The sequence below is a fragment of the Lonchura striata genome, chromosome 3 (assembly GCF_050655825.1).
Source record: "Lonchura striata isolate lonStrDom1 chromosome 3, ASM5065582v1, whole genome shotgun sequence".
In the NCBI taxonomy this organism is placed as follows: Eukaryota; Metazoa; Chordata; class Aves; order Passeriformes; family Estrildidae; genus Lonchura; species Lonchura striata.
The window spans coordinates 24,949,050-24,975,213 of record NC_140705.1 but is presented as its reverse complement, the minus strand read 5'-3'; the positions used below and the strand labels follow the sequence as shown (position 1 = coordinate 24,975,213).

Genomic DNA, 26,164 nt, shown 5'->3' with positions numbered 1-26,164 from the left:
TTTCCTCTTCAGCATCTCTTTGTGTTTATCTTCCAGTTTCAGAAAAGTAAAACTGCTTTTATAAAGTTATGGTTAAACCTTGGGTTGCTTAGGTGAAATCTCCTGAAACTCCAAAACTAATTGGTCTGTAGAAATGTTTCTGCTCATGCAACTTCTAGAGCTGTCGATACAAATTGACAGACTGAGGGCACAGAACAGTCCTTATGTGGTTTCTTTCCTGTTGGATTGAAAGAAATTTTAGTAAGAGCCTTTGTCATCCCTTACTGTATGTGCAGGTTCCTTGTACGATTTAGGGTTGGTTTCATAACTTACTTGTTAGTGAATTATGCAACTTGTTTGGATTGTAAAAATCTGAACAGGTGATATGATTTACTTCAGGATTGAATCTAGTTCTATGTTATATATGTAAACAATTTACAGAAAAAAATATTGTAGCTATTGTAGGGTCATAACAGATTTTCAAAAGAGAATGTAAAACAATTTTCCTGTGGACCTTCAAGGAAAGAGTAGATACAGACAGTAAGTGGGAAAGACTGAAACAATAAAAAGCTGTTTTATCATAGAAACAGAGGGAATGTATTTTTATTGTTCTTCAGCTGTGAAAGTTTGCATGTGCAAAAGTGGGAAACATGAAGAAAACCCCTCCCTTCCTTCCTTTTCATGATATCTACTTTGAATAATAAATGACTTTTTTTGTAACGTGGGCAATTCTATTCTTTAAAACTATAGGCTGTTCTAATGGGCTCTTACTGATGTAGTGTAAAAATACACTGAAAATGCCTGTTAATAAACCAGGCCATCGCAGTCACGATGACTGTGCAGGTTATGCTGTCCCCAGTGATGCTATATTGGGATATTTATAAAAATATCTTTAAAAAAATTATCCTTTTCTACTGAGCAATGTCTGCATTAATGCATCAATTTGAAATTCCTGGAAGACGATGGAAAAGCTGTTTAGAAGGGGGGATGCCAGGAGCCGAACGCCGGGATCGGGGGTGATTTCCGGCAGGCGGCAGCGCCCCCTGCTGGCGCGGGCGCGCGCGGCTCCTGGCGCCCGGAGCCGGGCATCGCTTTCCCTTGCTGCAGGGTGAGGTGGTCAGGTTTTAGTTGTTTGTGTTTGCTGCATTACTTTTGTGTTTCCTAAATTCTGTAACGGTGTGCAAGTTTTAGTTTTCATTTCCATTTGTGAAATATATCTCTCTTCCTTAAAGGCCTACAGAGCTGCAATGCAGACACAATGGAGCTGGATTCTTCAGCTCTGCCACTGTGTTGAACAGCATTTGAGAGAAAATGCTGCATATTTTGAGGTAAGAAAGTAAATCAATCAGAATACAAATTATTTTAAGTTTTGTTGATAGTCAGAAAGTACCAACAACACCTCTAGTTGTAATTGTAGAATTGACATTTGTCTTGTACAATCACTAGATGATAAGCCATGCTCCCACATTGTTGCCACAACTTAATTTCTTCATTCCAGTTATGTCAGTTCACAGCAGATGAAATCTGGCCTGAGATTTTTTAAGTGCCTGTCATGCGCAACTGCTGTCAACGGAGATTCTGCTGATGATGCGGCATGGAGGGTGGTTAATGATGGCCATGGGAGAACATACTGTAGATGGTTATTCCAGGACTACTCAAAGCAAAATGGAATGTGCAGCATTAATAATAAGCACAGCAAAGAACACCCTGACAGCAGACACATCCCATGAAACACCCATCTGACTATCTCATTGTCACCCATTTATATACTCAGCAAATTATGAAATTACTTGCATGAACATGATAGAGGAGTTTTTTTGCTAGTTTTGTTTGGTTGGTTTTAAATCTACTAATTTAAAATATTTAAATTATAAGGGTGAGTCCTTAGTGTCTTCTGGGTTGTGTGGTTGAGGAGAGAGGGAGGTGATGAAAGGGTGAGATGCCTTTGGACTGAGAAGGATGAGATCCCAAATTTAGGAATTGGACACTGGAGAAGACAAAGCAATTTGAGCTCATTGTTACAGGAAGAAGAAACTGGACTTCTGGATTTAAGAAGGGGGCTTAAAGGAGAAAATGGGATTTTCTTTCCCAGTTGTGCCTATCCAAGACCCTTGTTTAGGTGTGCAGATACCCTTGCAGAATTGCCAAGTGTGGCACTCATTTCCCTTCCTGAACAAAACATTTGTGTCAGCTGTGATACGTGGATTTTGCAGCTGGTTTCTGTAGTTTGTAGGATTTGTCTGTGCTTTCTGTGTGAAAGTAATTCTAATTCCAAGCAAAACAAGATTGGCTTAATAAAATTTTTTCATTGCAGGAATGGTCATTAACTGTAGGTTCAATAACTGCAGAATTAATTTTGTGTGTAGTGTGTACTGAGAATAACTGGTGTTAGCAGTAATTGTGTACCTTTTTGAAGAATACACTTAGACATGGGATCATGAGTAGCTGAGTGTGGTGCAATGATCACTTCAAGTGATGAGAAAAGATTGTTTTAAAATACAGCACTTGAAATCTTCAGTGTAGCTGATTCTGCATTTTTTAGTTTGTTTAATAATAACCCAGATAATTATTTTATCCTAGTTTTTCAGCGATGCCAAAGAAGCCATGGAATATTTGAAGAATTTAAAAGATACCATATACCGAAAATACAGTTGTGATAGATCAAGCAGTCTTCATAGGCTGGAAGACCTTGTCCAGGAGTCTATGGTAAGATCTTTAGTAGGATCCAATAACCAGGAGCTACAATGAAACAAGAAATGTCTAGATTATGGTGGGATATAAAACATGTTAAGATTGTTCATTTGAAGTAAAGGAAAAAATGCTGTTTTTCTCAGAACTTATAAATAAATTGTGATTTTTCATAACTTTAAAACACAGTTTTATTTTTTCATATTTACAATATCAGCTATATGAAGATAGTGGCTTCAGAAAGAGACTTTGTTTTCGTAAAATGTGTTACTTTTACGAAACACAGTAGAAGGAGTCAGGGACCAAAAAAAGCATAACAGGTTCAAAAAGGCAGTACTGTATTCTGGACATCTCTGTTGATGTATTCTTTTCTTAACTGTTCTAGGAAGAAAAAGAACAACTCTTGCAGTATAAGAGCACAGTAGCAGGCCTTGTGGGAAGAGCAAAGGCAATAATTCAGCTGAAGCCAAGGAACCCTGACTGTGTACTCAAAACATCCATTCCAATTAAAGCCATCTGTGACTATAGACAAATTGAGGTTAGAAACAAAAATTTCCTCAAACTTATTACAGATGTAAGAATTCAGCTGAAGTTTAATTAATTACGATGTTCCTGGAGAAAGCTGGGTGGTAAATTTCTTCCACCCTAGTAAACAAGAGCAAATCTTTTGGTTGGAACATTGGTTTTGTTGTTCTGTTGCCTTATTTGTTGACAGCATTAGCAGAAGTGCTTTGTACAATTATTTTGTAATGCTTGGCTCATCAAATGATTCTGCTTTTCTGTTAATATTAGATAACTATTTACAAGGATGATGAGTGTGTATTAGCAAACAACTCCCATCGTGCTAAATGGAAAGTCATTAGCCCAAGTGGTAATGAGGCCATGGTTCCATCTGTATGCTTTACAGTTCCTCCACCAAACAAGGAAGCAATAGATACAGCCAACAGGTAGGGACAAAGTAAAACTACCTATTTTCTATTAACATCTACTTACATGACACTAGGATTAAAAGACTAGCCCACTGGTTTTTTTTTTGGTTGTGTTTTTTTTTTCCCTTGCGGGGGGGTGGGCGGGGGTTGTTTCTCCTCCCCACCCCTATTATCTTTTATTACCCTGATCTGAAGTTGGCATTTTTTTGTTTCAGGATTGAGCAGCAATTTCAGAATGTTCTGGCCCTTTGGCATGAGTCACATGTAAACATGAAAAGTGTGGTGTCCTGGCATTACCTGACAAATGAAATTGAAGTTGTTCGAGCTGGCAATGTTGCCTCGGTAAGTGAGGCAACGTTATGACAAGGAATGGCTCTTAACCATTTACTAGGAAGTCATAGGATGACTAAAACTGTGTGAGATCACAAACTGTTGCAAACAATATTTGTAATACCGAAAATGGCACTTTCCTACCCAACTGATTGCTGTTACTGTTGGAAGAGGAACCTGAAATAATTTTTGAGGTGTCCCAACTTGTCCTCGCTATTGTTTGTTGCTGCATGGCATTAGATGGGAGAAATTAAGTCTGATGTAGGCTTGGTTTAACGGAGGCCTTTCCTGATGTGAAAGATGGAAAAGGATTTTATGTTGAGTGTAGATTATCAGCTGTCAGGTAGACTCCGGCTAAGGAACAGTGAGCTTTCAGAACCTCAATTCTTTGACTTTACCATGTTAGTAATTGATCAGTATTGCTTTTTGATAAAAAGGCATCACAGGAGCTGTGTGAGAGATGCCCCATTGCTGACTGTGCTTTGGGTCTATAATCTGTTGCAGATAAAGACAATGCTGCCAGGTGAACATCAACAGGTTCTAAGCAATTTACAGTCCCGCTTTGATGATTTTGTGGAAGACAGCCAGGAGTCCAAAATCTTTACAAGCTCTGATACAGCACAGCTGGAAAGGGAAGTTAATGTTTGCAAGCAATACTATCAAGAGCTTCTGAAGTCTGCAGAAAGAGGTAAAACTTAGTTTAGAAATGTAGAAAGATGTCCTTAGAGAGAGATTTTGTCCTTGATCTTAAGATCTCTTTTATCATGATGATATTGTTACTGGCTGTGTTCTTTTGAACAGAGTAATTTTAACAACGTGTGCAATTCCATTGTACAGAAGATCTTAATTTTTTTAAACTTTGTATATATTAAGCTGTATAAAAATATTAATGTATTACATAATACAGGGAATGCTACAAAAAATTTTACACCTAAAAAATTATTATGTGCTTTACAGCTCACTGCTTAGTCCTGCGTTCCTTGTTACTGAATGCTGGAAAAACAGCTTGATTACTGTGTTGAGTTCGTAACAAAATCAGAACTTTTTTCACCCTGTTAAGGCAAACAAAACATCCTGGCTACTTTGCTGGCTCCTCAGTTACTGCTGTCTTAACTCAAATTAACACTGTATTAATACAGTGAGAACAGAAAGCTTAAAATAGCTCTTCTGATTCACTGTTGAGTAGTTGATGACTTAAATACAGTAGTGCAAAGCTGATTACTTCATTAGCAAAGATCACTAAACTTCAGGAAAGATGTGGTGGCCTGTGCATCTGAAAGAGGATTTATGTCCCTGATACCACTGATTAAAAGAATCAGTCACTGAATGTCATCATAGAGGTAATTCCTATGCAGAATGATCAGAGATAGTAATTTTTCATGTGTGAGGAGATGATTTAATAAAAACTAAAATTAAGAGTTCCTAAGATTTGCCTTATAACCAAAATTTCAAGGGAAACTGATGGCATTTTGGCCAGTCACGAAAACACCTCTAGAGCAATGACTTTACAAAGTATGAGAAGTTATAGTGAAAATGACATGGTGACTTTGCTAGCTAACATATGTCTTAATTCTTTCAACAGAGGAGCAGGAAGAATCTATTTATAATCTGTACATCTCTGAAGTCAGAAATATCAGACTACGACTGGAGAGTTGTGAGGAGCGGTTAATACGGCAGATCCGGACACCAATGGAGAGGGATGATGTACATGAAAATGTGCTTAGGATTTCAGAGCAAGAGGTGAGTCTTTGAGAAAGTCTGTTTTACATAGAAAAGGTTGTATTAAAAAAAAAAAAAAAAAATCCTGACTTTTGAGTGTAAGCCAGGATGGTTTGAGTATAACTTGAAAAGAGGAGTCAAGTATTTAGCTTGTGTTTGTGAGCAAAAAAGATGCTGATCAATGGTATCTCCATTAGTTTGCCTATTACACATATTTCTCTTCAATTTTTCTCAACGGTGTCATCAAAGAAGTAAAGGAGGGCAGACCTGTACTCGTAGTGGTATGTAAAGTATATATCAGGTTGATGTAGGATGAAAGCACTATCAATCACCTTTCATTTTACAGAAACTGAAGAAAGAACTGGATCGACTCAAGGATGACTTGGGAGTCATTACAGATAAATGTGAAGAGTTTTTCAGTCAAGCTGCTGGTTCCCCTTCAGTCCCTACTCTGCGCTCTGAACTCAATGTTGTTATACAAAACATGAACCAAGTTTACTCCATGTCTTCCATTTTCATAGATAAGTATGTACCAGGCTGTCTTCCATCACCCATGCTTTAGTTTACAGTTTTCTCTTAAATTGAAACTATTAGTATGAATAATACTGATCAAGGAAAAAGGAGTTAACATTGTATAAAGGGGTACCCTATGACATGAAAAGTCTGAAAAACAAATGTTTTGAGTGTTGGTATTGATGGTTCAGTTAACAGAGGGTCTGTTTTTCAGATTAAAAACTATCAATTTGGTGCTGACGAACACCCAAACAGCAGAATCATTAGTAAAACACTATGAAACTAAGTTGTGTGAAGAAGAGGCAGTAACGGCTGACAAAAACAATATTGAAAATCTGATGGGTACATTAAAGGTAAGAGCTGCTGGTGCCTTTTCATGGGCAAATCAAAAAAATAAGACAAAAGCTGTTTTGAGACACCTGATTTTGTTGTACTTCACTCTACAGTGTATCAAACACTGGCTTGTATATTTAGTTTTAGGTGGTATTAGAATTGACATTTCAGAAAAAACTGGCAGTTTTGGAGCATTAGGATTTGGATAGGTTGAAAGCATGTTCCTGGTGTAGCAAAATGCATTGAAGTATCTGAACTTGAAAAAGTAGCACTTGTTAATGCTGCAGTAAGATTTTCATTGCTCTTCAGAAGGTAGCATATACTTAGGGTAACATAAACATATATTTATGTTATGTAAATTTGGCCACAATAACATTCTTTCTACTGCTTCGGTGTTCTAATCAGGGATTCTTAGGAAGTTTGGCACATATCTTTGAGAAATGGAAAGATTGAAGCTCAGCATTTTTTGTTTGCAATATCAAAATTAGTTATATACCGCAAATTATGAGTAATGCTTTATTGCAAAATAGAATGATTGGCATCTGCCTAATAATTTTTTTGAAAGCTTCTAAGTGAGTGTGTTCATTTGATCTCTGTGTTGTGGGGATTGCTGTTACTTAGAATTATTTTGCAGTCTATTGCTTCAGGCCCATTCTAGTGCCACTTGAGTATTTGAGCAAGCAGAAGTAAAATATTAATTGAAATATTTTTATTAATTCATTTATACAGCATACCTATGTAAAATACTAATTTATAAAATAGTGTAATAATTTAGGAGTTATTTACAACTTTTTTTTATCACCTACTAGCAATGGAGATCAGAAGTAGATGAGAAAAGACAAACATTCCATGCTTTAGAGGATGAACTGCAGAAGGCAAAGATGATCAGTGATCAGATGTTTAAAATGCACAAGGAACGTGATCTTGACTTTGACTGGCACAAAGAAAAAGTTGATCAGTTGGCTGAAAGGTGGCAAAATGTTCATTCTCAAATTGAAAATAGGTTTGTATTACTTTTAATTATAGTTTGTTCATGTTTTATACTTTTTTTTTTCTTTCTGAGGAAAAGCAATCAGAAATGAATATTAAAACAGGTCTGAATAGTTTTCTGAACTGTTTTTGGAATGTGCTGGGATGAAGACCTTTATTGTGCTATTGACAACATTGCCTTAGTTTTCCACTGGAAATGTTTGTGACCTCTAAGTTCCAAAAGATGAGCAACATACAAAAACTTAATACTTACTGATACACAGTGGAGATAAATTGTCATTTTTCTTTAAAAAAACTAAACCTGCAGAAATGGCTGGCAGTCCTATGGAAATAGGATCTGTTTCTCCACAATATTAGTTCTGATGGGCTAAATTGATGTGCTGATTCATCAGTTGTGATTGGATTCATGTTAATTTGCTTTGAATTACTCAGGTGTTAAGTCTGGAAGTTCCAAGCTTCCATTGACTCCTGTGATAATTTTTGGTGCAATAACTTTTTGGTGAAGTGCCTTTTGTTTTTTTAAATATCCAGTAGAGATAGTGCTCTAAATTTAGCCCTTTATTGTCAAGTTGATGATGCAGCAGAACACATCTACTTGTATTTCTGAAGATGTCCATACATTAAATTCCTGGAAATGCTTTTTTCTTCAGTCTCTACAGTCCTGTTTCCTGTATGTAAAGGAAGCAGAACTGTAGAGACTAAAGAAAAAAGTATGGGCAAATGTTGAGGTACTGTGCAGTCTAAACTTATTTCCTTTCAAAAGTACTTTAGTTTGTCATTATAGATTACCTGAACAAGAACATTGAAGATGGTGCTGTTGATGTAGAAGACACACAGAAACTTGTTGCATTTTTTTCCTCCTTTTCTAAGGAGTGAATATACATTCAGGTGCAATATTGAAATTACTCACTTGTAATTAACTAGTTTATTTGTGTCTAACATTGCTGGAAGTTAGAAAGGAGATGGGAAAAAGGCCACTCATTTAAAGAATAGCTAGCTTAGCTGATTTTTCATCAGTTGTTAGTGTGACATAATTTAAATGATTAAACAGTAGTTTTATGAAGTAGTGAAGTGTTCTTATTTCTTCAAGAGAGTAAGCATGAAGCACATACTCTACTGCCAGGACCGTATGCTTTCTGCAAATATCTCTGCTTCTTCCCATCAACTTGACACTGATAATCATTATACAAAACATATGTACAAATATTGGCTGCAGTTATGATCCTTTCTCTTTTTCATGGTTATGTACAAATACTGGCTGCAGTTATCATGATCCTTTCTCTTTTTCATGGTTATTAGCTTTAAAATATGCTTAAGTATGAAATCTGAGTGAAAAAAAATTCCTTTGCTCTTTTTTCATCCCCTTTTGGCATCTTAAGAGCAGCACTACAGCAATTCAAAGTATTCATTCCAAGTTGAACTGTAAAAGGTTGTATATTTCTGTTCATTCTGCAGTGTTAAGTGATCATATTTATATGATCTTTTAAGTAGAATCATAGAATATATTGAGTTAGACTTGATGATCCTTGTGGGTTCCTTCTAACTCCTGGCTCTGCACAGAGCAACCACCAAAATCACACCATGATAACAAGAAACAGTATAAGGATCATGAAAGAAAAATTGTCGGTATCTCCCTCAGTATGGAAATTACTTTAAAGAAATACATAGACCTCTCTTTTTAGGTCAAAAACATGATTTAAAATTAGAAGTATATGTTCAATTTCTTTTGCACATTAGGATATTTACAGTCTTCAGTTTTAGTGTAACTCTTGCTTTTTTGTGGGAAGCATGGAGAGTATGGTGAATCACCACTTGACTCCAGCATGGCACACTCCTCCTTGATTCATAGGTCACATTTTAAATACTCTCACTCCTTTTAACAAAGCTGATTTCTGTAGAAGAGCCCTCCCTCTTTCCTGGTGTTGCCAGTGCTCCTGGAGTTTAAAGCAGTCAAACAGGCTAATGTGGGATATATAGAGTTTCTTGTGTGGTAGGATCTCTCCTGGACAGGAAAGCGTTCATCAAGCTGGGAGCCCTAGTGTTTGAGAAATGAATTTGATGTTTAATTAGTGTCACACTAGTATGTTTATAATGTGAACTGTAACAGAGCTAAGGCATTTGAACCCTTTAAAACTGTATTTGCCTTAGTGTTTTATTTTTTGTCTTTAATAATTGTCTTCTCCCCTTTGATATGTCTTCTAAAATAAAATCAGGTTGCGTGACTTAGAAGGAATTAATAAATCTCTGAAGTATTATAAAGATACTTACAATTCTTTGGACACTTGGATTCAACAAGTGGAAGATACTCAGCGAAAGATTCAAGAAATACATCCTGAAAATAGCAAAGCATTGGCTAAGCAATTGAACCAACATAAGGTATGAAAGGGATGTCACTGTGGCAAACCACTGTGGTAAGCACTGACCAAAGAAGTACAATATCAGTGATCTCAATATTGTTTATTAATATGAGGGGCTTATATCCATCAGCCCTTACTGTAAAGCTCCAAGTAATCACCAAATTTTATGATTTTGTCTTTATAGTGTAGCCATGAATATATCACCCAGTGACAATTGTCACTGTTTTATAGACCAGACTGTTTGGTCCTCAAGTGTGCAAAAACATCAAAACTTTAAAACTTCTGGACTTGCCTTACCACATAATTTCATATTCAGTACTGCTTTTTTTATGGATGTAAAAATATTTTCATGGAAGCAGAGCTAAACTCAATATGTGGCTATTGCAAGAAGGAAATGCAGCATAAATAGACAGGATAATAAATTATATGCATGAAATGATATATTCTTGATTTGATTTAAAGTTAATTCACCAACTATTAACCTGGCAGGTTTTTTCACTACTTCTGTACTGTAAATCTGATGAAGCTGAGGATGTAGGCTTGAGCATAATTACTTGTACACCTATGGATAGGAGCATATTAGATAAAATAGATGTTAACAAACCAGCTATTTATGTTAGATAATGTTTGATAAAGTAGAAATGTTAATTATAATGGTAATAAAATAACTTTTTAAGATGAAAATGTACTTTCATATTTTACAGATGCTGGTTTCTGAGATTGAAATGAAACAAAGCAAAATAGATGAATGCCAGAAGTATTCAGAACAATACTCAGCTGCTGTGAAGGTAACAATAACATTACACTTATAGTCCTACCTTTTAGTGTTGGTATCATGTGTAATGCCAATGATTTTGTGTATTTTCTCTTGTACAGGACTATGAGTTGCAGACTATGACCTACAGAGCTATGGTTGACTCGCAGCAAAAATCTCCAGTTAAGCGCCGAAGAATGCAAAGCTCATCAGACTTCATTATTCAAGAGGTAAATGGATTTCTTATGACATGCAGGAAAATGTGAGTCTTTGTTTAAAACATAACAAACACAAGAATTCTGTTTTGGATTTACTAATGATTAAATATGATAATCCAAGAAAGATTTTTTTTTTCCCTATAGATACACAGTATAGCAAATATTCTCTTGTTCCTTATGCTACATTTTGGTAGCAAGACAGTATAATGCAGCTGATTAAAAAAAGTCACCCAAATTATAGAAAGCTGTATGAGAACCGTGCCTCACTAAAATTATTTAGAACGACTTTGGGACTGTATCTTGATCACAGTAAACAAGAAGTTCATCTTGACCATAGTAAAGCCTACTGAATCCGGACACTTTGACAGATTCTAAGGCAGATCAGCCTCATTTGGGTGAGAAAGATAAATCTGTTTCCCTGCTACCTGTTAGAGAGAGGAATAGTGACAAGCATGGCTTGCCCCTCCTGAAACCTTTTCTTAGAGGGTGAAGAATCATGTGACTGTGAAGTCAAAACATTGTCTTGTGTTTCTTCTTCTTATGGAGCTGCTCATAGATCCTTTGGATATATTTGTTCAAGTGCACCTTGTTGACAGCATTGAATTTTGGAATCAAAATTAGAACTTTGGATTCCACAATTGTAATTTTGAAATCAAAGTCAGGATAGGTTCTAGAGCAGTGTCTGTCACTTCTTTCAAGCTTAATGGGAGTGTTTACCTCTGACACCTACCCCTCCCTTTGTTTCTCTACAGTTCATGGATCTACGGACTCGGTACACTGCCTTAGTGACCTTGATGACCCAGTACATTAAATTTGCAGGTGATTCTTTGAAAAGACTGGAGGAGGAAGAGGTAGGTCATCCTCTGGCAGTCAACTAAGCAACAAGAACATCTAGGCAAACAAAGAGTAATATACCTGTTGGAATAATTCACAAAGTTACCAGCAGATGTAGAAAACTAAAATTTCTTATGTAGTGCACATTGTATAGGAATGTAGCAGTGTTAGCACTGTTATCATTCAGATAAACAAAATCCTGTACCATCCATACATTTTACCAGCATACCATACGTTTTACCACTTAACAACCAACAAGTTCTTTCAACAGGGAGATGATTGATTTCTGAAGTTAGTTTGATCTGTCCAGTTATTTTTTTCCTTCAGCCTTTCTACTGTATTGATTCCTTGGGGTCAAACACCATTTATTTATGCTTAGAAATGGATCTTACTAGCAACAGTAGGTTATTGAAATTAGGCAGACAAGTTACTCAAAATACACGCTTGCTGCAGAACAAACCTTCCAAATAATTGAGAGGGGAAAAAAACCTTCTAAATTTTTAACTTTCTTTTGAAAACTCTCTCAGAAGGAGATTATTTAGTCATTCTTTAGGACTACATTGTGTTAGTATAAATTAATAAAATTGGACAACACTACCATATAGGCATAAATTTTATTTTTATTGTTAAAGAAAAAAACAGTTCTTAATGTTATATAATTCTGGTGCTGATTTTGTCTTCATTGACTTTTCTTGCTATTGAATACCTCTGAACCAACACTAACAACAGCATGTATCTTTGGGCATCATCAAGTGGTGGAGCAAACTGATGGAAATACATGATGTTTGTTGATAAGCAGCCATTGTAACTGAGGATTTAGTATGACTTATAATGATAATGGCATTGAGGATAAAAAGTCAGTTAAAGAACAAGGCTCAAGAATTCTGTGAATGTCAGTAAACTTCACATTCTTCAAGAACAAGTGGAATCTTTCAAAATATCTAGAGTTTCAGTCTGCTCTGAGTTTCCAGGGTTGCTTTTTTTTTTTTTAAATCAAGTACCTCCCCATCTTCCTTCCTCCTCTACCCCCTGTCGGCCTTCTAAATCTTTGGTAGCACCTTTGAAGATAACTAAGCAAGTTTCCAGTCTGAAAATAATATAATTTTTTTTTCTTATTAATTAGGGTAGCAAATCAGAAAAAGAATAATCTTTTTCAAAAGAGGAATGAGAGTATTTTTCTTCTAGGAAGAAAAATTCTTCACAGACTGTAGTAACAGACCTCTGAAGTCTGTGATTCTTCCAAGATTTTCTTTTATGCCAGTCTTTCTTCCTGACTCTCAGGAATGGCATTAAGAAAACAGAGAATAAGGGAAAAATAAGATACTTTCTATCATATCTCAGTTTAATCCATGTGCTGTCATGCTCAGTGTTTACCAGAAGAGAATCAACTCCAGCAACCTGTGAAGTCAGCTGAAGTCTTTCAACCTTTGGGATGTAATGAAGATCTTGAATTGAGAGAAGAAAATAAACCTAATGAAAGCATGGTGGATGAGGAATATTTGCAAAACCAGAACTCTTCCAGCAAATCAGGATACACAGAAAATAAACTGGAAATGAACAGGAGAAAATTAAATGTAGACAGATATGATAAAATCAAAACTGATAGAACATTTAAGCAACTACTAAATTTCAGTGGTCAAGAAAGCAGCATTAGGGGCAATAGAGACAGTAAGCTACATACAGAGTGGGAGACTTTAATGGGTTTTGGTAATCAAAGTAAAGAAGAAAAAAATGGCAGAAAAGAATGCTTTGTTTCAACTGAAATCTGTGTGAGTGGGAACAATGTTCCTGGTAAAATGTTAAATGAGCAAATTGGTAATGGGGAGAGACAGAAAACAGAGTGGAAATCAAAGAAGTTGACTGATGTGGAAATGATACACAAAACCACAGGAAAAAAAAATTCAAGAAAGGCATGGAGTGATGTTTCAACAAAGGAAGAATGTGAGATGCAATCAGAAACTGATTTTAAGCTAACAATGAAGAAAGCTCAAGTAACTCAAAGAACTGCAAAGCAGGCCCTGGGCATCAGCCCTTATCAACAGCAACATTTTTCACAGAGAATTAATTTTCATTATCAGCATAAAGAGCATTGCTTTACAAGAAGCAAAAGCCATAATACTTTAAAATCTCAAGACAGAGAGTTTCAAGTGTGTGGTAAAAAAGATGATTCTCTTTCATGTACAACAGATGCAACATCTTTAGAGAAAGTTGCGTCCTCTTTCAGAGAGCTGGCAGTGCACAATGGAAGTGAGAAAACAGAGTTAAATTTGCAATCTATGAGCAATCCAGGTGTTTATTGTAATGTTGAAAAGAATATTGACAAACTGCAGAAAGCATCTCTGGATAAAGATTACTTCCTAGTAGAAAATGAAATCCTAGAAAAATCAAATTTAAATTCAAATAAAGCCAAGAATAAAGAGCAAGAAATTTTGGCTCTTTCTTCAAGAAATATTCCAGAGAGTCACTGTGCAGCAAAAGTCTCTGAATCTTATCCATTTGATTTTCAAGTATCACCACTGCAGAATGATCAACATTTAGGTACTGAATTGTTAGGAAATACTGGTGATCTAAATGAAAATCTAGGTGTCTCAGGAATTTTTTCTGGAGGAGAGGATTATTTTCCAGTATCAGAACATAAACTAACAAAAAAGCTTTTAAGTCGCTATGAGAAAGTAAGTGTGAAGAAAATACCACAGCGTAAGACTTATGGCTTGGAGAGCATAAATAGAAGTGGGAAGAAGCAGAGTGGAGAGGACAGGCTAGAACAGGGTCAGAAATGCAAAGTTTTATTGCTAGTTTCAGAAGTAGACAGTAGTGATGAGGGTAATAGCACAAAGGTCCCTGGAAAAACCGCTGAACTCCAGCAGACATTTGGTGAAAAAGTAGCCATAAAAGCTTCATTTGAAAAAAAAGAAAAGCAAAAAAAGAGAGAGAAAGATAATGAAGATAAAAGGAGCACAACTGTTGTTAAGGTACCAGAGTTTTTATGCAATGCAAATGAAAGAGTTAATCTAAGAATTATTCTAGATCAATGCAAATCAACATTTGAATCACAAAATACATCAAGGTCAAGTGATTTAAAATTGATTGAGCATAATTTAAACAATGAATATGCTAATCATGTATCAATTACATGATTACATTTTGAGATGCTTAAGATTTTTAAGTTCTTAGAAATTAATCTTTGTGTTTATCTTATGCTAATGTTTGCCATCCTTTTCTCCACCTAACTGATACTCAGCATGTTGACTAGAAAAATGAAATCTAAGAAGATGCAGTTTGTTACTGTATCTATATTTTTAGGTCTTCTTTTTCAAGCATAATACATTAGATTTTGTGTTTATGTGAGTATAAAAGATTTGATAAAAAATCAGTTTGCATACTTTGTTTCTATTGGGGGCTATTCAAAATTATAATACAGTGAAATATGGAGAGGAACTGAAGAAGCTGCCTTTGCATTAGCCTTTAGAAAGGTCTCAGATATCATATGAAAAATCAAGTAAATATGGTAAATTTTAAGTAACCCAACAGTTCATTTGAAAATGTTACTGTCGTCACCCTTCATGCCCGTTTGTATGATCATAGGAATAGAGGTGTGTTCTTACTTCATGTTAGCTCACATTTGGTAACTTAGCACCACAACCCCAGTGCTTATGAAGACACAAGGTATGTATAGTTTCAACTGTATTATTACTGGTGATTACACTTCTTGCTTTAAAGACTTGCTCTGGATCTGCCAATATGTGGAGACTACCAGCCAACTGGTTTTCATTAGGATTTTCCTAATTACCATGTTTACACTTCTGTGTCTGCACTGCAGAGCAGTTTGCTCTTACAAGTCCCCCAGCTGGGTCAGGGGTGGCACTGGGACTGGGGAGCACACTGTGGAGCACAGATGTATGGGGGTTTGGATACTGCTCTTTCTGGAGCTGCTGCATCTTGGCTCTAAGATACTGTTTCTTTTCTTGGAGGGGAATTCCAACTTTTCTTGTGTCATTTGTGTTTGCAAGCTTAAATCTTTGTTCCAGCTTCTGCTGAACTGATTGAAGAAATGGTAGGCCACTTTCTCTTGTGCACTGTGTTCAGGTTATTGTTTGCTCTATGTATTTCTTTTGAGAGAAAGCCAAAGTGAGCTGTTTGGTGTTGCTTTCTGCTAAGAGGCATCTAACTGAAGTGAGAAGCTTCAGGATTTCTTCACTTTATGGATGTCTTTGTCAAGGGTTTCATATTTGGCTAATGGTAACTTCCTGAAGCCATGAAGGGAAGGTGATGGTGGTGGGAACTGCTCATCCTGCTTTCTGGACATACCATGTATACATGAGTAAGTATTTTCCTTTCTGCTTTTCTAAGAGCCTAACATGTTCCATGTGCTCTATTACAAAAAGTACATTCCAACTTATCTTATTCTTTTACAGATTTTAAGGAATAAGGAAGCATCCGCACGTCAGGCGTATTCAGATCTAATGGCACAGCAAAATAACACAGCTGATGAGAATAAAAAACTCATGGGAAAGGTAAAAACACTTGAGGAGAAGTTGGAGAATATGAAGAAACAAAAATTCCAGGTGGAACAGGAACTCCCTAAAGTGAGAGAAGCTGCAGAAAAAGAGCGGAGGAAGCACCAAAATGAGATGGAAGAGATCTGTCTTCAGAAAACCAAGGCTGAGCAAGAGGCAAAGCAGTGTCGTGTAGATCTAGAAAGCATTGAGAGAGAGAAAGCAGATGCAGAGCAGGAGTTGGAGTGTGTAAAGCAGTTCATTTTTCAGGCTGAGACTCAAAGAAGTATACTGGAAGAAAACCTCCGTGCTTTTCGAAATCAAATAGAAGAAAGCACCTTAACCAAAAGAAACCTTGAAGAGCTTCTAAGAAGAAAAGATACTAATCTTCATGATTTAGAGAAACAAAAAAAAACCTTGATGCAGGAACTGAAGAAAAAAACAGATGGAGAAGAGAAACTTGTGAAGCTCATCAAGCAAATGGAACAAGATCTTGACTTTAAAGGGAACCTATCAGAAATAAAACTGCAAGAAAGAGAATCAACTGAATGCAGAAGGAAGGTTGTTGAAGGCACATACTCTGTAACTAGAGAAACTTCCCTGCCAACTTTCACAGCTGGGCAAGGCAGCCAATGTAGGATTGATTCTGAAATTACGAGTTTCCAGAAGAAACTGGAAGCCAAAAAAGTAGAAGAGCTTAAACAAAAGATAGATGAGTTGACCCTTGCTAACAAAAAAGCTGATAAAACTATTAAAGACCTGAAATATGAACTGAATGAAATTGAACTTCAAAAATCATCAACAGAAGAGAAGTCTCGTTTATTAAAAGAAAAACTAGATAAAGTCAACACTGAACTTAAATGCCTAAAAATTAAGTTGGAGGAAAAAGACCAAGTAGATCAGGGGTATTTGCAGCAGTTGAAAGAACTGGACAGGCAGCTACAGAGAACCACAGGTAAATTGGAAGAGGTGATGCAAGAAAATATGGATCTTAAAAAACTTAAGATGAACTATCAGGAGGACCTGAAGTCTGTTCAGCAAGAAAAGACACAACTAAAAAGAGAAATAGAGGAATTAACCAGATCACAGACAAAAACTGAAATCACTATCAAACATTTAAATTCACAAATCAGTTCCCTTCAAAAAGAGAAGCTGGCAGCTGAACACAGAACACAGTCATGTAAAGGAGAAGCAAATAATCTTCAAGACCAATATAAGAAAATTAAAGAACAGTTGCTTCAAAAAACAAAAGTAGAGAAAGAAAATGAGCATGAAATTCAGATGCTGAAGAATGAATTAACCAAAAGCAATCAGGTGTCAGAAACATTGAAAAAACAGATAGAAGATCTTAATAAATGGAACACTGAAACAAAACTACTGATGAAGCAAATTCAGTCCGAATCAGAGAAGACGACTTTGGAAAAAGAAACTATTCAGAGGAAAAACGATGCTTTGAAAGCCCTAGCAGACGGTTTCAAAGAACAATTGCGTACAACAAATGAACAATTGCACAAACAAACAATAATTGAGCAAGAATTCATATGTAAAATCAAAAGCCTAGAAGTTGATCTTGCAAAAACAAAAGACTTAGCTAGTGACTATAAACAAAAATGTGATAAACAAAATGCTTCCACCCTCAGTATTGACCGGGAGGTTAAAAATTTAAATGCTCAGGTGAATGCTCTAAATGTGGAAAAGAGAATGAGTGAGCAGAAGATGGCATTGCAACAAGCTCATATACAAGAACTAAGTAGCAAATTAAAAAAACTGCAGGATGAACTCCATCAGAAGACTCTGGATGAACAGATGGCACGCAAGAAGATGATTCTGTTTCAGGAAGAATCCATTAAGTTTAAACACTCTGCAGAGGAATTTAGGAAAAAAGTTGAAAAATTACTGGAATCCCATAGCATCACAGAAAAGGACATATCTGGTATAAAACTAGAATGTGTTGCTCTTCAGCAAGAAAAGCATATGGCTGAGGAAAACATCATGCTGTACAAGAGGCAAATGGAAGATCTGCAAGAAAGGCTCAAAAAATGTCATGAACAACTACAGCAAGGGAAGCAAGTTGAGATGGACTATCACCAGAAGTGCAGGAAACTCGAGGAAGAATTGGAAGTGCAGAAGCGCATGGTTGAGAACTTGAAACAAAAGATGGATCTGCAGGTCAGGGAGAGTGAACATAGGTTTCTTTCATTTCAGAATGAAGTTCAGCAAAATAATAAGCTCCAAGATTCTGGATTTAAATTGAGCTGTGAGAGAAGAGGGAATGATTTCAATTACCTGAGTGGAACTGCAGCTAAAGAATTTGAACAGCTTCCTCCACATACCTCACCTTTGTTAAGGCAGAAACAGGAGCGATCAGGTTTTAAATCTGATCAAATAGAAGAAAATACATTGTACGTGAGTGCTGATGACACAATACCAAGAGAGGTGCAGTTTCAGATGTCAAGCATAAACCAGTCATTAGAAGATTCAAATTCCCAGTCTTTTACGGAGTTTGTTTCGCAGACGAGTACACAGTTCCAGATAACTTTTGATAAAGCAAGCCAAATCTCTGGAACATCTGAAAGGGACACACTGAGAAACAGGAACCTACACAGTTCCAGACAAACCATTAGACATGGAGAAGACACAAAACATGAATTAGGAGTGGTAAAACTGCATCCCTTGGAGGTACACACTACATTTTGTGAGGGCTTGCCTTCCTAATGGTGCCTTTTACTAGTCCATTTTGTTGGTCGGTTTTGGCTATGCTTTATTACTATTCTTTAGTATTTCTTCTGTTCCTATCTTGGTGAAGGGAACCCCTTCTGTCTTACATGACACAAAAAGCTTTATATTAGACCTTATTGCCAGGTTTGTTAATGGCTAAGAAAGATTATTTAAAAAATCTGTATTGAAAATAGGAATTAACATACACTGTTTTATCTTTATTGATAAAAGTAAGTTTTGATTAACAGCAGTAGGCTTATGTAGTTACAAACAACAGTTAGTGATGTTTAGTCTAGTAATATTCTTGTTATTGAATAAATATTTGAAATGGCAAATGCACTTCAAAACTCAAACTACTTATATCTCTGCTCACCAATCCTAGTAGCAGTTCTTTCTGACTTGCATTCAAGTTCTTCCTTTGGTTTCTCTGGTGGTGGATTTAGGAGTGAATTATGTATACAGCATAGTCCACAGTCATATTTCTCACTGTGTCAAAAACTTCCTATTTACAGATAGTGAAGAACAAGCACTATGACATGCATGTTGAAGTCACAACATTAAACCAAGAAAATGACAAGACTTTTGGTAATGAAGAGAGAATGTTTCAGGGATACAAAACTTCAGAAGGGTTTAGGAAAGAAGACTTTGCAAAGATGAGCTCTTTCTTAGGAGACGAGGTTTTGAGGACTGTTGATGGTGCTACTCAGCTGGAATGTTTTACAGAGGAATATGATGCTATTAAATTTCAAGGTCTCCGACATGATGTAACTGCCAGGCAGTTGACTGAAGTTAAACTTTTAGACAGGCTCACTGTTGAACAGCTCATTTCAGGACAGAAAACTATTGATGAGGTTCAGAAAAGTCTTGAAAAATTTTTAACTAAACCTACAGCTATAGCTGGGCTATACCTTGAATCCAGCAAAGAGATACTCTCTTTTGCTTTAGCAGGAAAGAGAAAAATCATAGGAAAAGCACTGGCCTTAGCATTTTTAGAGGCCCAAGCAGCCACTGGTTTCATTATTGATCCCACAACAGGTCAGAAATTCTCTGTTGATGATTCAGTTGTTAGAGGGCTTGCAGATAGTGAATTCAAGAGTAGATTGCTTGAGGCAGAGAAAGCTGTTCTGGGTTATTGCTGTTCTGGCAAAGTGCTCTCTGTATTTCAGGCTGTGGAAGCTAAACTTTTAGAAAGACAAAAAGGTAAAAATATCCTTGAGGCTCAAATTGCATGTGGGGGGGTTATTGATCCTGTAAGAAGTGTTCGTGTACCTCCAGAAGCCGCTGTGCAGCTTGGCTTGCTTAATAACACAATTTTAAAATTTTTGCATGAACCTTCAAGTAATGCAAAATGTTTTCACAATCCAAATAACAGGAAAGCTATGTACTACTGTGATTTGCTGAAAATGTGTTTGTTCAGTATCAGCAGTAAATGCTTTCTGCTTCCAGTTGGCGAAAGGAAAATAAGCAGCCCATCAGCAGAGAAAAGTCATAAAACTTCTGTAATAAATGTTGACACAGGAACTGAAATGACTTCATATGAGGCTTATAAAAAAAATTATATTGATAAAGCTACATATCTTGAGCTTTCGAAACAGGAATTTGATTGGAAGGAGTCTACGTGTTTTGACTCTGATGGAAATTCTTTTCTTTTGCTTACAGATCTTAAAACAGGTATACAGTTTAATATTGAGGAGACCTTAAATCAGGGTGTAATTGACAGAGCATTAGTCAACAAATATAAGGAGGGCCTCATCACAGTTAATGAGTTTGGTGATATTTTAGTGAGCACTTTACAGCCAAATAAAGATTTAAATAGTCCTATTGCAGGATTCTGGCTTTCTGAAACCAATGAAAGGATTCCAGTCTTGAAAGCCTCACGCAAAAATTTGGTGGACAGAGTGACTGCCCTCAGATGTCTTGAAGCTCAGGTTTGCACAGGAGGTGTAATTGATCCATTTACGGGCAAAAAGTACAGTGTTTCAGAAGCTTTGCAAAGGGAGTTAATTGATGATGGTTGTGCCAAGCAAATCCAGCAGTGTGAGCTGATCTTTACTGGAATAATTCATCCTGTAAGGAACACTGTTATGTCAGCTGTTGAAGCTGTGCATCTAAGTGCCATAGACAAAGAAATGGGCATGCGCTGCCTGGAGTATCAGTACTTGACTGGTGGCTTGATAGATCCAAAGTCTCATTCCAGGTTAACAATGGAAGATGCAATTAAAAATGGTATTATTGATGCTATCACAGCTACAAAGATGAAGGATGAAAAATTGCACATTAAACTTTTAACATGCCCCAAAACTAAGAAGAAGATAACCTACAAAGAAGCTTTAGATAAAGCTGTTTTTGATTGTCACACTGGCCTGAGGTTGTTAGAAGCAGCTCAGCCCATGAAAACAGGAATTTCCAGTCTTTACTATAATTCATAGTGGGCAAAATATATTAATAGTCATTTTGGGCTCTGCTCTAAAACCTGTTAAGGAAAATATCTATGATGGCCTTTATGAAAAATCGTAAGTGGTGTTTTCTAGCATTAATTAGTTGCAGTAAAACTAATTGTTATGAAAAATTAACCTAAACCACTGAAACTGGAATTAGATATTACTTATTGCAAAACTGAAATTTTTAGAAAAGCAGATTCATAATTTCATAATGCAAGCTATGTGTTCAGTCTTTACCTGAAGGCCTTGTCTGTCATTATTTTACATGTAGGTAGTGTAAAGGAGAAATTATACTGAAGTTGATGGAGTTAGTATTAGTTCAAAGTGGGTAGATTTAAGTGAGACAAGAATCATATTGTTACAGTAAGGTTGAAAGGGATTGCCCATTTTGTGGGTGAAAGCAGTGTAGAATTTTGGGTGACCTGTTACTTAAATTAAAATTACAAATCAGTCTGCAGATACCATTTGTTTTACAAGAGTGACAATAAAATGTACAGCATTTAAATCTGCAGTGCAGTAATTACACATGCATCAGTACTTTTTCTCACACTGGTATTTCATAAATTTTAAGGGGCTGCTTACAGCAGAAAGTTGTGTTTCCTGACCTGAATTTTCTCTTATTTCATGTTATTTTTTTCTTAGACTTGTTTTCTGCTCTAATAGGCAAATGAATTGCAATTACATATCAAATTTTTTAAAAATCCATTTAAACAAAATGTTTTCATTTTTACTTAGGGTACATGGAAGGGCTTAAGCAGGTTTTCTCAGTATTGATGAATGTTCACCAAACAGATTGTACTTATATGAAAAGGAGTATGTTTTCCTATGCAGAAAAAGATTAAATGTCTCAGTATTTTACTTTTGTTTTTTATTGTTTCTGTAGACAAAAACATACATAAAAACAATGTATTCTTCCTAATTGTAATTTGGTAATCCATGTGCATAATGTGCAAAATATTGTTATGCTATACTGGTTGTACATATCCTTACCTGAGGGTAATGCAAAGGCAGCATTTCAAAGGTACTTTGTATGCAAATGCTTTTTTGATTTTATCTGCTGAGTAATGGCTGGGAAACTGTGCTTTTTCTTGCTATCAATCATTTTATAATGATTGTGTGTGTGTATGAATAAGAACATTTATCATAATTAAAAATCACTTGAGGTATTATTTTATTGTTGTTTATAATTATGTGGCATTTTTGTTCCTACATCAAAGTGTCATAGTAATGCATGTGGCAGTAAATAAAAAATAAATAATTTTATGTTTATGTGGTGATAATAATGGCATTGTGATAGAATTGTGTTTCTACAGACAGTAATGTTGCATATTTCAACAATTTGCATTTACATGTTTCTTTACAATTCATGGCACTCATCAGAAATCAATGGAAGAAGAGAAGAAGGAACATGTTGAGAAAGCTGGGGATTTACTGAAATGGGTGTCAAACCTCAGCAAGACACTCAGTAAAGAAGAAGGAGAAAAGGCTGAAAAAACAGATTTACCTAAGCAGCAGGTACACAGATGTCTTTTGATAAAGCACCACTTCCTCTTTTTAGGTTTTTGTGTAGATTAAAATGCCAAAATAATTCATAAATACTTTTTTTCCCCTCCTACACATCACCATACACATTTTCCTCAGGACATAATTTCACATTTGTTTGTGAGTAGAGATTTGGGTAAATAAACATCAATGTTTAGGGACACAACCATGTTACTCAAGAAGAAGCTCCCACTGCTTTTTCCAGACCACCTAGCGTATGACATATTCTGACACTGCAAAATATCAGTTAGCGAAACTGGACCCTGCATGCATGTCAGCCTTTGTAGAGGGAGAGTGCATTCTGTCAGGAAGGCATTTTGGGCACCAGGAAGGAGAAGGTTGGTAGGAGGGGCCTGAGGGCCAAGTTTCTATTTATTTGCTTTTGAAAAGTTAATTGGAGTGGCCCTCTTAAGATATAGTCAAAACTGCTGTTCTAGGAAGTGCGGCAGATGTTGACTGAGGCCTCTGTTATCAAACTAGTCCTTGAGTGGCCCACCTTGATGCCTTTTATTTGACAGGACGTTGTCACTGTGTGCAGCTATAACTCAGACCAAAAATTTCCATCTGTGAAGTTTCATGTCATTTTAGGACCTTCTCTCCTGGGCTTCCCCATGAAATAGCTTAGTTACATCTTAAAAGGTTTCAGTAGGTGAAGGCTTACCTGCACATTGTGCAGCAGAGGGACAGAGCAATGTCTTGTCCACATCCCTCAGTACACTGCTGGATGTGTCATCATGCAAACATGATTTTGGCCCTCTTGTAATCCTGTTCCTTTGGGTTTTTTTTGGTGATGCTTTCTGATGCCAGAGCTACTGGACCAGCATGTGCATATGTCTATCTTGCTGTTATGGAGGTTGGAAATCCTGATGACCACTGTTCTGGCATATAACTTGTTCAGAGAGGACCAGTGCTAGCTCTGAGTTTGTCTGAGTATATCTACCCCTATCAGGAGGAAGTAAGCTTCCACTGATTTGAACATATTGATTGGTAAATTGCTAGTAGTTAAAATCATGATTTGCACAAGCATTCAGTGCTGGTCCTCTTCTGCCCTTGTTAATGACTACACTGCAAACCTTTATCAGTCCTGGGCCAGCACTCAACTCCTTAGAACATCTCAGCTTACCACAGCAACTGTGGGTGTCATCTCCTCTGTCCAGCCTGAGCCTCCAGTGAGTAACCTGTGAGTTGGCTGTCTTGGCTTCCTGTGGGAGGTGGGTGTTTGCTTAGGGTCTTTCCTTCCCTTGTGAAGCCACCTGGTGAGGTGGCTGCATCTTTCAGAGGTGCCTGGGTTTGTGTCTCCACTGAATAGCAATGCTGTCTTGACAAGTTGTGTAGAAACATATAGAAACTGGTGATTTCATAGCTAATGTCAGCTGAAATACATTTCACACAGAAGATTGGGGTTGCTCTGGGGTGTAACCAGGTATTGGGAAGAAAAGCTGATGCCACTAGTGACAGGGTGCACACAGCAGCCATGGTGACACTGATTCCCTGAGTAAAGTGGAACTTGTGGCCTCATCTGCTGCTTCAGCCTGCTCACCTCATCTTCTTGCATAGTACATCCTGTGGTTCTCTTGGTTCCTGTGCAAGCAGTACAAGCGGTGAGATTGTGGCTTGCTGGTGGTGATTGCAAAAGGAGACTTTTTGGGCCCTTTGATACAATGCATAAAAGGACAAATTGATTGTGTCCAGAGCCAGGTGAATGAAGGGCCCAAGCACCTTGCTTTAGAGCTAGCACCTATGTTGAAAATATCTCCAGCTTGCAGAACTCCCTTTCGATAATTTGCCTTTATTTATCGAATATGAGTGCTTTTATTTGAAGAGACTGCAGGTAGTTTCTCAGAAAAGTTAGAAGATTAATTTCCCAAAAGTTCCTCTACCAGAACAAGTCCTTCAGTGAGGACGGCACAGAACTGATAGTGTGGACAATAATAATTAATAATTCATTTTTTCCCAGGTGTCTCATACTGCATTTATCTCTGTAATTTAATTTCATGAAGGCTTGTGATCTTCTGATAAGTTTTTTCAGAAATTTGTTATCTCTCATTTTGGTGAGCAACTTGAACATGACTATAGTAGACAACATTTATAAAGCAGCTATAAACTGTGCCAGCTATAATAAGTGATTTTAAATAAGTGGTTAATTTTCCATCAAATAGCCTTTTGAAATATACTATTTGTTTTGCCCAATAGTTTTCTAAAAACAGCTTGCTTGCTCAAAAGACATATCACAATGACTTGCTCATATGTAAATGATACAATACCAATAAATAATATTGCTCTATCGATAGCCAGTATTTTTTAAAAAAATCAAGCTCTGATATTATTGAAATTAGTCCCAGATAAAAATAAGGTTTTATTTGTTTCATTTTGTTTATTTATGTACATTATTAAGTCTTGAACACAGGTTATTTATTTTTCAGGTTTCCCTCCATGAAATGTCAACCAAGAAAGAACAAATAGCTGAAGCTCTGCAGACTACTCAGTCATTTTTAGCTAAGCACAGTGACAAGTATGCCATTTTTTATTTTTCAAAGAATATAAATTAATTGAATCAATATATACTGTTTGCTTTAAAAGAAATAATATCCTTGTAGATCTAATTGCATGTCATGTACAGTTTGGGGGTTTTTCATCTTCCCATTTGGTGAATCTTGATGCAATTTTGCTGATTTCAATAATTTGATTTGGTTTTTATACCTCTGATCATCTTAAAAATATTAGCTATTTGAATTTCCATTTGAAATCAAAATAATTAACAAATTTGTAGTAAATGGGTACTTGAACTACCTATCACAAGCTTGTTTCATTTGTGTCTGAAAACAGACGGTTTAAGTTACTAAATTCCTGAGATATCTCATGACTCCTTGATGGTTATGTTACCTGTCTTGACTGGTAATTGGTAGACAAAGGCCCATGCAAAGGTTAAATGCTTCTTTTCCTGAATAACTGCAGTCAGATTGTAGCTTTCTTGAACATCTTTGTAATTAGGCTGTATTTTTTCCAGATTACTCATACTAATTTCTGCTCCCCATTTTTAAGTAAAGGTAGGCAGATCACACCCAACAAGTTAGATCTCCTTTTTTTTTTTTTTTTTCATGATAGAATGACAGATGAAGAGAGACATGAAATGGAAAAGCAAGTTAGATCCCTCCAGGAAAGCTACAGCTTGTTATCCAACGAAGCTTTGAAGCAGCTGCAGGAAGCACATCTGGGTGATGAAAAGATGGAAGAAAAGGTAACAAGATTCAAACTTAGATTTCAGTTTCTCTTGACATTTACTGCATGGTTTTTAAATCACACATGATCAGCAAAAGAAGAAG

The 26,164-nt window shown here is 36.4% G+C and overlaps 2 protein-coding genes across 34 annotated transcripts in view; both read left to right on the top strand.

Annotated features, from left to right (window-relative positions):
• Positions 1 to 26,164, top strand: part of LOC110482163 (dystonin) — a 283,630-nt gene that overhangs the window by 145,590 nt on the left and 111,876 nt on the right. For 22 of the 33 annotated variants that reach the window (XM_085574681.1, XM_085574683.1, XM_085574677.1 and 19 more), the window contains 18 exons: positions 1,212 to 1,307; positions 2,560 to 2,685; positions 3,053 to 3,205; positions 3,460 to 3,614; positions 3,812 to 3,938; positions 4,431 to 4,614; positions 5,509 to 5,666; positions 5,992 to 6,170; positions 6,373 to 6,511; positions 7,301 to 7,494; positions 9,695 to 9,857; positions 10,543 to 10,626; positions 10,715 to 10,822; positions 11,563 to 11,661; positions 13,012 to 14,616; positions 22,680 to 22,814; positions 25,265 to 25,353; positions 25,947 to 26,079. In XM_085574681.1, the coding sequence (XP_085430807.1) occupies positions 1,212 to 1,307; positions 2,560 to 2,685; positions 3,053 to 3,205; positions 3,460 to 3,614; positions 3,812 to 3,938; positions 4,431 to 4,614; positions 5,509 to 5,666; positions 5,992 to 6,170; positions 6,373 to 6,511; positions 7,301 to 7,494; positions 9,695 to 9,857; positions 10,543 to 10,626; positions 10,715 to 10,822; positions 11,563 to 11,661; positions 13,012 to 14,616; positions 22,680 to 22,814; positions 25,265 to 25,353; positions 25,947 to 26,079 (3,927 nt within the window). The remainder of the gene's footprint in view (positions 1 to 1,211; positions 1,308 to 2,559; positions 2,686 to 3,052; positions 3,206 to 3,459; positions 3,615 to 3,811; positions 3,939 to 4,430; positions 4,615 to 5,508; positions 5,667 to 5,991; positions 6,171 to 6,372; positions 6,512 to 7,300; positions 7,495 to 9,694; positions 9,858 to 10,542; positions 10,627 to 10,714; positions 10,823 to 11,562; positions 11,662 to 13,011; positions 14,617 to 22,679; positions 22,815 to 25,264; positions 25,354 to 25,946; positions 26,080 to 26,164) is intronic. The other 11 variants (XM_085574702.1, XM_085574701.1, XM_085574705.1 and 8 more) reach the window with 1 other exon arrangement.
• On the top strand, positions 15,826 to 22,046 carry LOC146767815 (uncharacterized). The gene is made up of 3 exons (XM_085574706.1): positions 15,826 to 15,965; positions 16,060 to 18,819; positions 19,371 to 22,046. Exons 2-3 carry the CDS (start codon positions 16,108 to 16,110, stop codon positions 21,285 to 21,287), a joined length of 4,629 nt encoding a protein of 1,542 aa, XP_085430832.1. The 5' UTR covers positions 15,826 to 15,965; positions 16,060 to 16,107; the 3' UTR covers positions 21,288 to 22,046.

Bases quoted from the DNA above. Each gene is read 5' to 3' on its own strand.
- LOC146767815 (XM_085574706.1), top strand. From the start codon at position 16,108: ATGGCACAGCAAAATAACACAGCTGATGAGAATAAAAAACTCATGGGA. The intron at 18,820-19,370 runs GTACACACTACA...TCCTATTTACAG, and splicing joins TAAAACTGCATCCCTTGGAG to ATAGTGAAGAACAAGCACTA.